At 37.7% G+C, this 13,453-nt stretch overlaps 1 protein-coding gene across 2 annotated transcripts in view; it reads left to right on the top strand.

Annotated features, from left to right (window-relative positions):
- The window catches only part of CLCA2 (chloride channel accessory 2), a 31,973-nt gene extending 20,171 nt beyond the window's left edge, over positions 1-11,802 (top strand). The window contains exons 10-14 of one of the 2 annotated variants that reach the window (XM_032155462.2): positions 25-249; positions 2,742-3,012; positions 5,844-6,014; positions 8,663-8,896; positions 10,386-11,802. In XM_032155462.2, the coding sequence (XP_032011353.1) occupies positions 25-249; positions 2,742-3,012; positions 5,844-6,014; positions 8,663-8,896; positions 10,386-10,828 (1,344 nt within the window). In that variant the 3' untranslated portion in view covers positions 10,829-11,802. The remainder of the gene's footprint in view (positions 1-24; positions 250-2,741; positions 3,013-5,843; positions 6,015-8,662; positions 8,897-10,385) is intronic. The other variant, XM_058439621.1, reaches the window with a different exon arrangement.
- Positions 11,803-13,453: the final 1,651 nt, after the last annotated feature.

Raw genomic sequence — 13,453 nt, 5'->3', positions numbered from 1 at the left:
TCATATATATCTTCTCTTTAACAGCTTGAAAGTACAGGTGAAAATGTTAAACCTCAGCATCAATTGAAAAACACAGTGACTGTGGATAACACTGTGGGCAACGACACTATGTTTCTAGTTACGTGGCAGACCAGTGGTCCTCCTGAGATTATGTTATTTGATCCTGATGGACGAAAATACTACACAAATAACTTTATCACCAATCTAACTTTTCGGACAGCTAGTCTTTGGATTCCAGGAACAGCTAAGGTAGGTGTTGTGAGCTTGTTCCTAAGGACAACATTCAGCCAAGTTTATGATTTTCAGTTGAATCACATGATTAAATGCATTGTGTAAAGAAAATCTTGTTTTAATATATCAAAAGTTTACTTTAAATTTATAAGGCCATTTTGTGAATACTAAAAATTTAAGAGGAATAACTAAGGTATGTTCCCAGTTTTATATATTAGATACCAAATACTTCAACACTGAAAATTAGTATTTCCACTAGTATTACAATTAATGTTTTTTCTAGCCTACGTATTTCTTTACATAATCCATACAAACACACTTTTCTATATGCTTAGAAAAAAATCTCTACTTAGAATTTATAATATGAATACATGCAATGCATGTGGTTTTTAGCATCTACTGGGTGTGCTGGGTCTTGTCCCAGGTACTTTACAATAAAATGCCATGGTAAGAGTATGAACAGGGTACTGTCAGAACATACAAGAGGGTGGGAGGAAGAATGCTTCCTGGAAGCAAAGACATCAAAATGGAAATATAAGGTGGGTATGATATTGTGGGCAGAGGAAACAGCACATAGAAAGACTCAGATAAAAAGAACATGGCTGTTCATAGAACTAGAGTAGTTCAATAGAGTAGGGTAATCTATAAGTTAGGGATGTAGGCAAAGGAAGGAGAGGGGAGTAGTGAGGCTAGACAGATAAACAGGAGCTGTATTAGCAAGGGCTTTGCACAACAGTAAAGTGAACAGGGCCTTGAATCCTGAAAGTGAAAGGGAACCACTAATGGTTCTAAGGAGATTTGTAAGTTAATCAGATTCACTCTTGCACTGCCTGAATTCAGTGCCTCCTCACATGATGCCCCACCCCCCACTTTTGTTGTTGTTGTTGTTGTTGTTGAGACGGAGTCTCGCTCTGTCACCCAGGCTGGAGTGCAGTGGCAGGATCTCAGCTCACAGCAACCTTCACCTCTCGGGTTCAAGCGATTCTCCTGCCTCAGCCTCCCGTGTAGCTGGGACTACAGGCACTTGCCACCATGCCTGGCTAATTTTTGTATTTTTTGGTAGAGATAAGGTTTCGCCGTGTTGGCCAAGCTGGTCTCAAACTCCTGACCTTGAGTGATCTGCCTGCTTCTGCCTCCTAACATGCTGGGATTGCAGGCGTGAGTCACTGCTCCCGCCACCCTCTTGACAGTCCCTTAACTAGCGTCCTTGACTCTGAACTGCCATCCCTCCAGTCCATTCTTTACCTCTATCAAAGTGATCCTTCTGAAGCACAAATTAGTCTGTCTTTTGTTCAAAACCTCCTTGGTTGTTTCAGAATAAAATCCAAGTGGTAACTCTTACATACCAGACCCTTCATGTTTTGGCTTCTACCCAAGCTTCTCTCTTAACTTCTTCGATGCTCTGCTCCTATTGAACTTTTCTCCAAATTCATCATGTTCTTTTCACACCTGGGTATAAGGGCCAGGGACACATTATCTACTTCTTCCTCCCCTTGCCTGACCTCTTGGTCTGGATTAGATGCCCTGTATCAAAACATTTATTACACTCAGAGAACTTTTTGATGTGGAAGTTCCTGCCATGCATCTGTCACTAATGTTATGATTCAAAAAACAAAAACAAAAACAAAAACAAAAAAGCTTGGTGCTTGAATCATGACTTAATGGAAAATGGTGAAGCTCATGAATCTCAGTGAAGAAAGATGGCTAGGGTGTGGTGCATCTAAACTCTCCATCCTGAGTTACACTTCAATCCCTTGCTTTTCTGTTCTTCCTTCTGCTTTGTTGTGTTTCACTTGTTACTTCTGGGGGTTTGATAAGGAGCAGCAGCAGGAGTCAAGAAAAAGCAATATATGTTAGCTTAATCAAAAGGACAAATTTCTGCCATATTGTAATTTTAGTCTTTTTCTTTCAGATTTTCTTTTGTAGGTTTTTCCCAGGCAGAAAGGCAAGAGTAGTGTTTAGCAGTATTTCTATAAATTACTCAAATTAGATATTGTATAATCCTGACCTACTAAAAATAGTAGGTCCTTTTCTTGGTCCCTAATAGTGTAAGTGCTTTTTGTTGATTGAGATTTCTGTGTGGAGTTTTGTGGGAAGTGGAGTGAAAGAAGGATATTGTTGCCTTTTTAGTCCACGGTGTCTGCATAAATTACAATGGTCCACTTAATTTGATGTAATTTTCTCAGTTACAAAAAGAAATGAAAAATATTTAAACTCCTTTTTGGGGAATGGGAATCAAGATGTATCCTCCCTCACTCCAAATAAATTCGAGGTGTAATTGCCTAAAGAATTACCTAGAAATAAAGGTGACTTATGCTATGAAAGCCATGTAAATACAAATTTATTCATCCCTTAACCAATGCTACTTTTCCTGGCATCTTTTTGTAGTATTTTAAAAAGTGCAACATCAACAAAACAAGAGCAAAATTCTCCAGAAGGTTTGATGTATGCTTTAAAATTAGGGTTGATTTTTTTTCACACTTTCCAAAACAATAAGACTTGTTTTACAGCCTGGGCACTGGACTTACACCCTGAACAATACCCACCATTCTCTGCAAGCCCTGAAAGTGACAGTGACCTCTCGCGCCTCCAACTCAGCTGTGCCCCCAGCCACTGTGGAAGCCTTTGTGGAAAGAGACAGCCTCCATTTTCCCCATCCTGTGACGATTTATGCCAATGTGAAACAGGGATTTTATCCCATTCTTAATGCCACTGTCACTGCCATAATTGAGCCAGAGACTGGAGATCCTGTTAGGCTGAGACTTCTTGATGATGGAGCAGGTAACAAGGAATGTCATGACATTTTATCATGTTCTCAGCGGCCATTGTGATATGATGCGGTAGTATCAATATTAAGTTTATCTGTAAGATTCCTTCAGTTCAATTATTTTTTTAATCTTACAATATTCTCAAATTCTCATAGAGTCACTGATATACTGAATAGCTACAGGTTAACATGGAAAAAGAGAGTCCTCGTGAGACTCCTCATGGTGTCTATGTTTGAGCAAAGGGTGGGAGGCAGTTGCTGGACAACTTGGTCCTGGCTTCCACTTGCTGAGGTCATACAGGAGCAGGCTTCTATGTCCTTATGACATACTTATATTCCTCTAAGAGTCACTAGCTTTATTATTCACTGAAGTAATCAGATTGGACTGTTAAAATAGCAAATGAAAATCAGAAGGGAGGTGCAGTGACAGCGAACCCACTTTTTCCCTTTGGACCCCAGTTATGAAGAAAAAATTGGAAACTGAACTTGTGACCTATAAGATGACCCTAGACCCAAGAGGCTGGGTTAAAGAGAGGGCACAGCTCAGTTCTAGCACAGCCAATGCCTTTTACATGTGTAATTTGGTCCCAAGAAGACCCAGCCTGCAAGCCTAGTGGAATCAGAATAGAGAAAAGCTCTCATTCTGCACATACAGCGTTCAGAGCCTCATCATCATACATTATAGATGATACAGGATCCAGCCAGGTAAACAGCAGCACTTGAGCTCCTTTGAAAAACAAATTCCTTTGTTATTCCATCTTTCCTATTTGGTTATTTTCCTAAATTACATTCTTAGAACGGCAGTAGACCTGCCTCTGTTGGCAGCCCGAAGTGTTTAATCTACTAACAAAATTATATTCTTTTGTTGTTTCAAAGTTAATCTTTTTTCAAGAGTCTTAAGTTTGGTAGCCCATCAGTATCTTGCCATGGCAATCATGTATGATGTGCAGGAAAACAAAAGTTCATTCAAAGGGTTTTGGTTCAAGTCCACCTCAGGGGGATACCAGAGAAGTCTTCTTGTTTTGCCTGTTGGATTGGATCCAGATGAACTTCTCATGCTCTGATGGCTTATCCATCATTTCATTTTTTGTTTATGGTCCAAAGATGTACTTTTGCAGAATGTTTCTCTCTTGCCCCACCCTGTGGGCTGGCCTGGAGAACAGAGCCTACTCTCCTAGGGAAAATCATCTGATTCAGCTCAGTAGGCTTTTATATTATTCCCTGGAACTATTTTATTTGTTTGATATCTAAATGTATGCCCTAAAAAAAGAAACAATAAAAAATATTGCTCAGGCATAAAAATGTAAATTGTTTCCCCTCCAATCAATCCTTAACACGCGTGTACATAGTTGTTTAATACTTACTTTTATAATGGAAGCAGTATTTATTTGCTCAGTAAATGAACTATAATAAAACTTATACCTCTAAAATGATTTACAATTTAAAATGTACTTTTCATGCATACTCTGAAATAATCATCACAACAACCCTGCAAGATAAGTTATCTCCATTTTATAGATGAGAAAACTGAGGCTCAGAGACATGAAGCCTCATAGCTACTAAGTGACAGAGGAAGGCCTTCAAACCAATTCCTCTGTCTCCCAAGCCAATGTTCTTTCCCCATTTCTTTCTGCCTCAGTTATTAAAAGAGGTGACAGTGGTGACTTTAATGTGGAGAGATTTTCCTTTGTAATTTCTCAACAAAGATAAACCTTATTAATCATTAAACCACTAAATACCAAGATTTGATTTCTTACAACAGACAAAAAAGAGTTCTAAATCTATCTTGATAATAAAATGTTTAGCACTTCTTATTTCATTTAAATATACTCCTGTTTTCTTATGTTAAGGAGCCCTGCCTTTGCAGTGGGGAAGAGGGAGATTCTGGGGACACTTTAGCAATGATACACTGCTGCTATGCAGGGCTGTGTGTGTGGTATGAAAACTGAATTGACCTCTAGGATAGAGGACAAACTGCTTGCCCAATATGGCCACCTGTACTTGAACGGCAAAAGTGATCTGTACTTGGGCTCAGCTGGACTTCCCCCTGCTGCCCTGGGGTCTAGGCCTTCCTGCCACTGAGTCATGAATTTGGCTTGGAATTGAACTGCTCTCTGAAGATCAATGCAAAAGGAAGGAAGCACATCCCTGGCTAACCTTTCGGAATGCCCCCGAGGCAAGGCACAGTAGATGCTACCAAATTCTGTCACACTCCAGGTCATCAAGTCCCCTAGAATCTAGAAAAACAGTTCCAGATACCCTCTAATGAGGAAATTAAGTAATTTCACACTATTTTATAAACTAACCAAAGTTTTTATTTATTAAAGGTCCTTAATCAAGCGACTTCAAGGGCATTCATAAACCCTTGAAACTGTAGGAAAATGTGTATATGTGCATATATATTTATTTCCTAGGGACAAAATGGCTTTTATTCATATCTCAAAAGGGTCAATGACTATAAGCAACTTGAAGAATGTGCTTGATTTCTAGAAAAAACTAGTATTATTTTCTTTTTTTTTTTTTTTAATTTTTTTTTTTTATTATACTTTAGGTTTTAGGGTACATGTGCACAATGTGCAAATGTTAAAGGTGATAATTAAATGTTTTATTAGCATGGTACAACTTATTCACCTTTAGAAAATCATTTTTCTGAGGTAAGAAATTACAGGGAGAAATTATGGACCCATTGGACTTTTTATTACCTGAGAATGTAAAAAGTAGATAAGAGCATGACAATATATCTTATATAGAAAGAATAAGGGGATTAAATCTCATTTTTAATGACTTAAATATTAATAATCTACTATGACAACAAGTGTTGACACTGTGTTTTTTATATATACAGGTGCTGATATTATAAAAAATGATGGAATTTACTCGAGGTATTTTTTCTCCTTTGCTGTAAATGGTAGATATAGCTTGAAAGTGCATGTCAATCACTTTCCCAGCATAAGCACCCTAGCCCACACTATTCCAGGGAGTCATGCTATGTATGTAGCAGGTTACACAGCAAACGGTAAGAACCATTAGCACTGTTATTTGAGTAACATCATTTCATGTACATATCTCTGATGGGTATGTGTGTACTGGGGTGGCGGGAGTGAGAGAAAGAGAGAATTTCAAAACTCTTTACACTTAAGTCCATATATAATTTGTTTACTGTTTCTTCAATCCTCAGTGATTCACGGTAGGGGGGTAACAGGAAGGCAATAGGTAATGCCCACAGATTATACCTAACTTCATTTTAGTCATTATGTTGACCTCTTTCTTGTTTCATCAGAATTACTAATAGATAAAGAGATTTACTGGGTTTTCTCAATTCCTGCTTCTGTGTTTCCTCTGTAGAGGTTTAGGCAAGAGAAAGAGGCAAAAAGTTATTAGCAGTTGAAAGAAGGAGGCCAACAGCCCGAACAGTCCACACAGGAAATGAGTTCCTAAATAAATATGAGCTTGGATGTTACAGACAACTAAGTGATTCCTGAAGATGTTTTGCTTTTCTTCAAGAAAAAAGTGCAAAATAAATGGAAGATAGTTATCTTCTTAACACCATTATAATAGTTCCTGATAGAAAGTGGTGGTTAAAGCATAATAGACCAACAGAAATATATCATGCTATAGTCTTTGAAAACAATCTCAAAAAAGACTTGTAAGCATTTTTATTTCCAAAAATGCAGATTCTTTATAAATATTATTCATGTATTTTAGAAGTTGTAACTAATCATTTGGACTATTCCATAACATGATTCTATACTTTTTGTTTACTTTTCAGTGCTCATTCTTCCTGACCTCACCAGTATCAAACACAGCCAGTTGATCCCTCCTTTGCCATTTCCTGGTTTCTATGCTACCTCACTCTCCTGATTACCTCTTATTTTCTGGAATTTTTTATCAGGCTCTTTTTCCAGCTCCTCCTTTTCTACCAGGCCTCTAAATGTTGGCTGAGTCCGAACCTTCTTACTTCACCATCTGGAGCCACATTGCCTGGTTTTGAAACCCAGCTCCTCCATTTACTTGCCGTGTGACTTTGGGCAAGTGACTTAGCTTCTGTGTGTCTCAGTTTCATCATCTAAAAAAATAAGGGTAATAATTGTACCCTTTTCATAGCCTTGCTGGGAAAATTAAATATCTGATACATGTAAGGCCTTAGAAAAGTGCCTGGCACATAGACGGTGCTCAAAAAGTACTACTTATCATTATAGTAATAATTATTATTAGTTAATCTCATTAATCCATATGCCTTTAATAACATCTATCTGTGTATAACCTCCAAATTCATAAATTTAAAATTATTAAATTTAGCTAAAATCTCTTTTTTAAACTTAAAATCCAGATCTAAATGGCTCATTAACATCTTGAATTAGATGTTTTACAGGAATCACAAACTTTGTAATTTAATTTTTGTTCTTTTTCTCCTTACCCTGCTTCTCCTCCCAGCTTGCTCATTTTAGAAACCTGGAAGCTTTTTTTTTTTATTTTCATTTTAAACCATGCTTCTTTTCTTCACCATTCTGTATTCATATCCATCACCAGCTTTTGCTTGACATCTGCAGAAGACATCTTGAACTGCCTCTTTCTTGCCCCCCTCTCCACACCATCTCCCATCCCAAGCTGCTATCTTCTCTCATCTGGACTATTGAATGGCTAAGTGGCCACCTTGTTGCTTGCTGTGCTTTAATTCATTCTACACCAAGCAGCCAGAGTGTCCTATTAGAAAGCAAATACAATTTTGTCACTTCCCTGCTTCCCTACAGCATGTAACATTAAAATCTAAAACCACTTTGGACCATGAGGTCCTGTGTAAACTTCTCTCCTACCTCATCTCAAACGACTCTCCTTGCTTTTAATTTAGCTTTTCTAACTTGAAACCTCTTTTTGCCTCAGGGTTTGCTGTTCCCTCCACCTAGAATGTTCTTTCCCCTCTTCTTTACCTGGACAGTTCCTGCTCAATCTTTAGGAAGCCTTTCAATGTTACCTCTTTGATACCACGCTAAATTATAGACCCACATTATTTTCTTTCATAGCATCCTGTCTTCTTTCCTTCTTACACTTATCATACTTTGTAAATATATGTTTATTAATATGATTAACATGACTATAAATTCCATGAGGGATACTGTTTTGTCTGTAATTATTGGCACAGCATATGCCCTCCATAAGTATTTACTGAGGCCGGGTGCAGTGGCTCACTCCTGTAATCCTAGCACTTTGGGAAGCCAAGGTGGGCGGATCATGAGGTCAGGAGTTCGAGACCAGCCTAGCCAACATGATGAAACCCCGTCTCTACTAAAAATACAAAAATTAGCTGGGCGTGGTGACGGGCACCTGTAATACCAGCTACTCAGGAGGCTGAGGCAGGAGAATTGCTTGAACCTGGGAGGCGGAGGTTGCAGTGAGCCAAGATTACACCACTGCACTCCAGCCTGGACAGCAGAGTAAGACTCTGTCTCAAAATTAAAATAAAATAAAATAAAATAAAATAAAATAAAGATTTACTGAGTGAATAAATGGATGAATTAGTGATCAAAGTATTGTACAAATACACTCAGTTATTCTAAAGATATAGTAAAGAAAAAAAGGTTTAAGGAAGTCTCACTGTGTCGAGAACAAGCTATTCAGAAGCTTTGTAATTTGTCATTTTGCCTTTTTTTTTCTTTTTTGTCTCAGGTAATATTCAGATGAATGCTCCAAGGAAATCAGTAGGCAGAAATGAGGAGGAGCAAAAGTGGGGCTTTAGCCGAGTCAGCTCAGGAGGCTCCTTTTCAGTGCTGGGAGTTCCAGCTGGCCCCCACCCTGATGTGTTTCCACCATGCAAAATTATTGACCTGGAAGCTGTAAAAGTAGAAGAGGAATTGACCCTATCTTGGACAGCACCTGGAGAAGATTTTGATCAAGGCCAGGGTAGGTTCGCTCATTTCATTACCTATTTTTCCATAAGACAGCATTTCTAATAACTAGGTCAGGGGCTAGTAGAACTGAGAAAGGTACAGAGGATTGTTGTGAAAAGCTCTGAGTTGCTGATCAGGCTTTAAATCCTGGAGTCCCAGAAGAACAGTGTGTTGCCTGCCCCTGGACTGAGGAGGCCCTGGCTAACTCACTGATACTAATCACTCAGAAACCTTGACTAGGAGCATAAACACCACGTGTTAATGGGTGTCTGTTCAGTAGAAATGGGCTCTGCACTACAGAGCATGTGCTTCCCAGTACTGGAAGTGATTCGTTTTCTGGAAGTTGGGTAGTAAATATGTATTCATGTATTTATCAGTACGCTTCGGGGAATTTTTTTGCATAACTCATGCAAACCTTGGTGCATTTTTGTTTCCTACTTCTGGCCATTATTTTTGCTAGGAAGCCTGGGACCAGTCCCCTGATTCAGGGCTTTCTTATTCTCGCTTAGGTAAACATTGACGGAGTACCTTTTTCTACTTTCCCTTTTCTAAGGCTTATGTTAACTTTGAGGCTTCTGCCTCCATCGTCTTTTTCCAAATTTTTTACCCAATTTTCACAACACCATTTATTCAGAAATTATATTTTTTCCCCATTAATTTGAATTCCACCTTTGTCATATACTAAACTTCTGAATGTGTTTTGGCCTATTTTTTGATGTGTCTATTCATGCATCAGTAAGTACCACAGCATTTTAATTACTGAGGTATTATAGCGTTTGTATATCTGGTAGGGTTAGTCCTTCCATATTGCTATTTTTAGACTTTATATGCTCATTTTTGATTGCCTAATTTCCATATGAATTTACAATAAACTTGACTAGATAAAACAGAAATGAGGCATTTTAAATAAAATCACATAACAGACCAGGCACAGTGGCTCACGCCTGAAATCCCAGCACTTTGGGAGGCCGAGGCAGGTGGATCACCTGAGGTCAGGAGTTCGAGACCAGCCTGGCCAACATGGGGAAACCCTGTCTCTACTAAAAATACAAAAATAAGCCGGGCATGGTGGTGCATGCCTGTAATCCCAGCTACTTGGGAGGCTGAGGTAGGAGAATTGCTTGAACCTGGAAGTCATAGGTTACAGTGAGCCAAGATGGCGCCACTGCACTCCAGCCTGGACAACAGAGCAAGACTCCATCTCAAACAAAACAAAACAAAACAAAAACAAAAACAAAAAAATCACCACACATTTACAAAATGACTTAGGAAAAGATAACATCTTTTATGTTGAATCTTGCTTTTCAAAAAAAAAAAAAGTCCTCGGATTTTAATATGAGTCCTTGTGTAGTGTTTTAAAGTTTTGCTTGTATTCATATTTCTTGTTATGTTTATTTCTAAATATTTTGATTTTGTGTTGCTGTTCTCATTAGTAATTTCTAATAAACTAGAAAATATACTCAAAGTGACTTAATTTTCCTATTTATATTTTTTAATTTCAGCTACAAGCTATGAAATAAGAATGAGTAAAAGTCTACAGAAGATCCAAGATGACTTTAACAATGCTATTTTAGTAAATACATCAAAGCGAAATCCTCAGCAAGCTGGCATCAGGGAGATATTTACGTTCTCACCCCAAATTTCCACAAATGGACCTGAACATCAGCCAAATGGAGAAACACCTGAAAGCCACAGAATTTATGTTGCAATACGAGCAATGGATAGGAACTCCTTAAAGTCTGCTATATCTAACATTGCCCAGGCATCTCTGTTTATTCCTCCCAATTCTGATCCTGTACCTGCCAGAGATTATCTTATATTGAAAGGAGTTTTAACAGCAATGGGTTTGATAGGAATCATTTGCCTTATTATAGTTGTGACACATCATACTTTAAAGAGGAAAAAGAGAGCAGACAAGAAAGAGAATGGAACAAAATTATTATAAACAAATATACAAAGCATCTTCCTTCTTAGATATAAGACCCATGGCCTTCGACTACAAAAACATACTAACAAAGTCAAATTAACATCAAAACTGTATTAAAATGCATTGAGTTTTTGTACAATACAGATAAGATTTTTACACGGTAAATCAAAATCTGTATTAAAATGCAATGAGTTTTTTACAATACAGATAAGATTTTTACATGGTAGATCAACAAATTCTTTTTGGGGGGAGATTAGAAAACCCTTAGACTTTGACTATGAACAAATAATAAAAATTATTCTTTAAAGTAATGTCTTTAAAGGCAAAGGGAAGGGTAAAGTCAGACCAGTGTCAAGAAAAGTTTGTTTTATTGAGGTGGAAAAATAGCCCCAAGTAGAGAAAAGTAGGGTAGGTCTGCATTATAACTGTCTATGTGAAGCAATCATTTAGTTACTTTGATTAATTTTTCTTTTCTCCTTATCTGTGCAGAACAGGTTGCTTGTTTACAACTGAAGATCATGCTATCTTTTATATATGAAGCCCCTATTGCAAAGCTCTTTACCTCTTGCTATTTTGTTATATATATTACAGATGACATCTCACTGCTAATGCTCAGAGATCTTTTTTCACTGTAAGAGGTAATCTTTAAAAATATGGGTATTACCCTTGTCTCTTCATACCAGTTTTATGACAAAGGTCTATTGAATTTATTTGTTTGTAAGTTTCTACTCCTATCAAAGCAGCTTTCTAAGTTACTGCCTTGGTTATTATTGGTTGATAGTTATAGCCCTTATAATGCCTTAACTAAGGAAGATAAGACATTATTCTGAGTTTGTTTTAATACATATATGAACATATGGTTTTATTCAATTAAACCAAAGAAGGATACTAACCTTTGGAAATGATTAGCTGGCTCTGTTTTTTGGTTAAATAAGAGTCTTTAATCCTTTCTTCATAAAGAGTTACTTACCAAGGGCAGGGGAAGGGGGATATAGAGGTCACAAGGAAATAAAAATCATCTTTCATCTTTAATTTTACTATTTCCTCTTATTTTTTAAAAGGATTATTGAACAATAAAATCATTTGCCTTTTTAATTAAAGAGTTTAAAACTTTATTGAAGAATATATATAATAATGTAGACTAGATCTAAGTTTTATAACCAGGACCAATTAAGAATAAAAATTAGATTATGTTTTAGGGTGGGGGAAAGGGAAACGTGGGGAACTGGGACAGGAAGAAAGAGACAGCATGAAGCCCTAAGTGAGAGACTCAGACCAGTGCTGGGGAGAAAAACAACCAGCAAATCTCTCTACCCAGGCCACCTCCTTGTAGTTTATACTGATCCAGTGTCTGGCCTGTTACTTTCTAAGTCTCACGGTGCCTACATTTTCACAGAGGAAAGCTTCAAGACCCTTGCAGCTCAATTCCTAGCTGGCAGTCAATCCTTCCTCCCTCTATCACTATTATACTTGCTAGCATGGAATTTGCTTCTGTCTAGTTTCAAACTGGGCTAGTGAAACACAAGAGACGGATTGTAGTGGGTTTCAAGTTCTCGAATATTTTCCTCATTTTACAGACAGGAAAATGCAGGGTTGGGTGAGTAATTCAAAGTCTTATACTGGTTAATGGCAAAGCTATATTAGAGGTAGAGCCAGGTTCTCAGACTACTCCATTACTCCTATTTAAGAAGGTGTGGGAGATGCCAGGGTTTCTACCTAGAGATATTTAACTGTTTCATGATAAGTTAGCAGGACAGCAGATCTAGCTTTGAAGAAACCTGGTGGGTTTTGTTGTTGATGTTGTTGTTGATTGTCTTCCATTTTGTGGGTACAGGAATGGAACAAATGGACTTAAGTCCAGAAATTAGTGAGTATAAGAGGCAAAATTAAGGGGCTCTAATGATATTAAAGTAACAAACAAATATAACAGTATAGAAAGAGTGATCTCATGAAGTGTGTAGGGTAAACAGTGTTCCGTGGTTGTAAGGAGTGAAAATATTCAACAAAAAGAAAGATGTAGTAAATGTAGGAAAACACAGATTTAGAGATTCCAGCAATCAGTAGAACAGAGTCACAGTAAAGACCCTGTTGATTCCGAATACCTGATAAAAAAAATAGAAACAATAGGGCATTTGGCCAAAAAGAATGAAAAACTGTGATGTGCTCGCTGGTCACTAGTGGAATACCATGATGTCAATACACGTGACATCATTAACAATTTGACCCAAGATTGAAAGAGGAGGAAGACTGTGGGTTGGATGCACAGCTGTCTGAGAGAGGGAAGGGAAGTCTATGGAATTAAGCAATATGGGCAGATATTATTTTCAAATTCCAGAATAGTCATTGTCATGTAGTGGATAGAAATTTGTTCTGGAAAGTGAAGAGAGCATCCCCCCATTTTTTGCCCTCTTCTTTTAGGGATAGTAGAGGAAGATTAAATCTCAATGGAAGAGAGACAAAAGGAGGGGAAGCGGAATTTTTAAGAGCTGCTGATACAGCCGATGCACTGAGCAGGTCACTGTTTATGTGGACACTACCGACTGTCCCAAAAGTACCTTTGTACTTGCATGTTAATAACAAAAAGTCTACCAAAAAAAATTGTGTATGCTTTATCTTTTATTACAATGCAATTATTCTTAGAAG

Source organism: Hylobates moloch, unplaced genomic scaffold, assembly GCF_009828535.3.
Source record: "Hylobates moloch isolate HMO894 unplaced genomic scaffold, HMol_V3 SCAFFOLD_5, whole genome shotgun sequence".
Classification (NCBI taxonomy): Eukaryota; Metazoa; Chordata; class Mammalia; order Primates; family Hylobatidae; genus Hylobates; species Hylobates moloch.
Note: the sequence above shows the minus strand (reverse complement) of the source record. Positions and strands in the feature narration are given on the sequence as shown.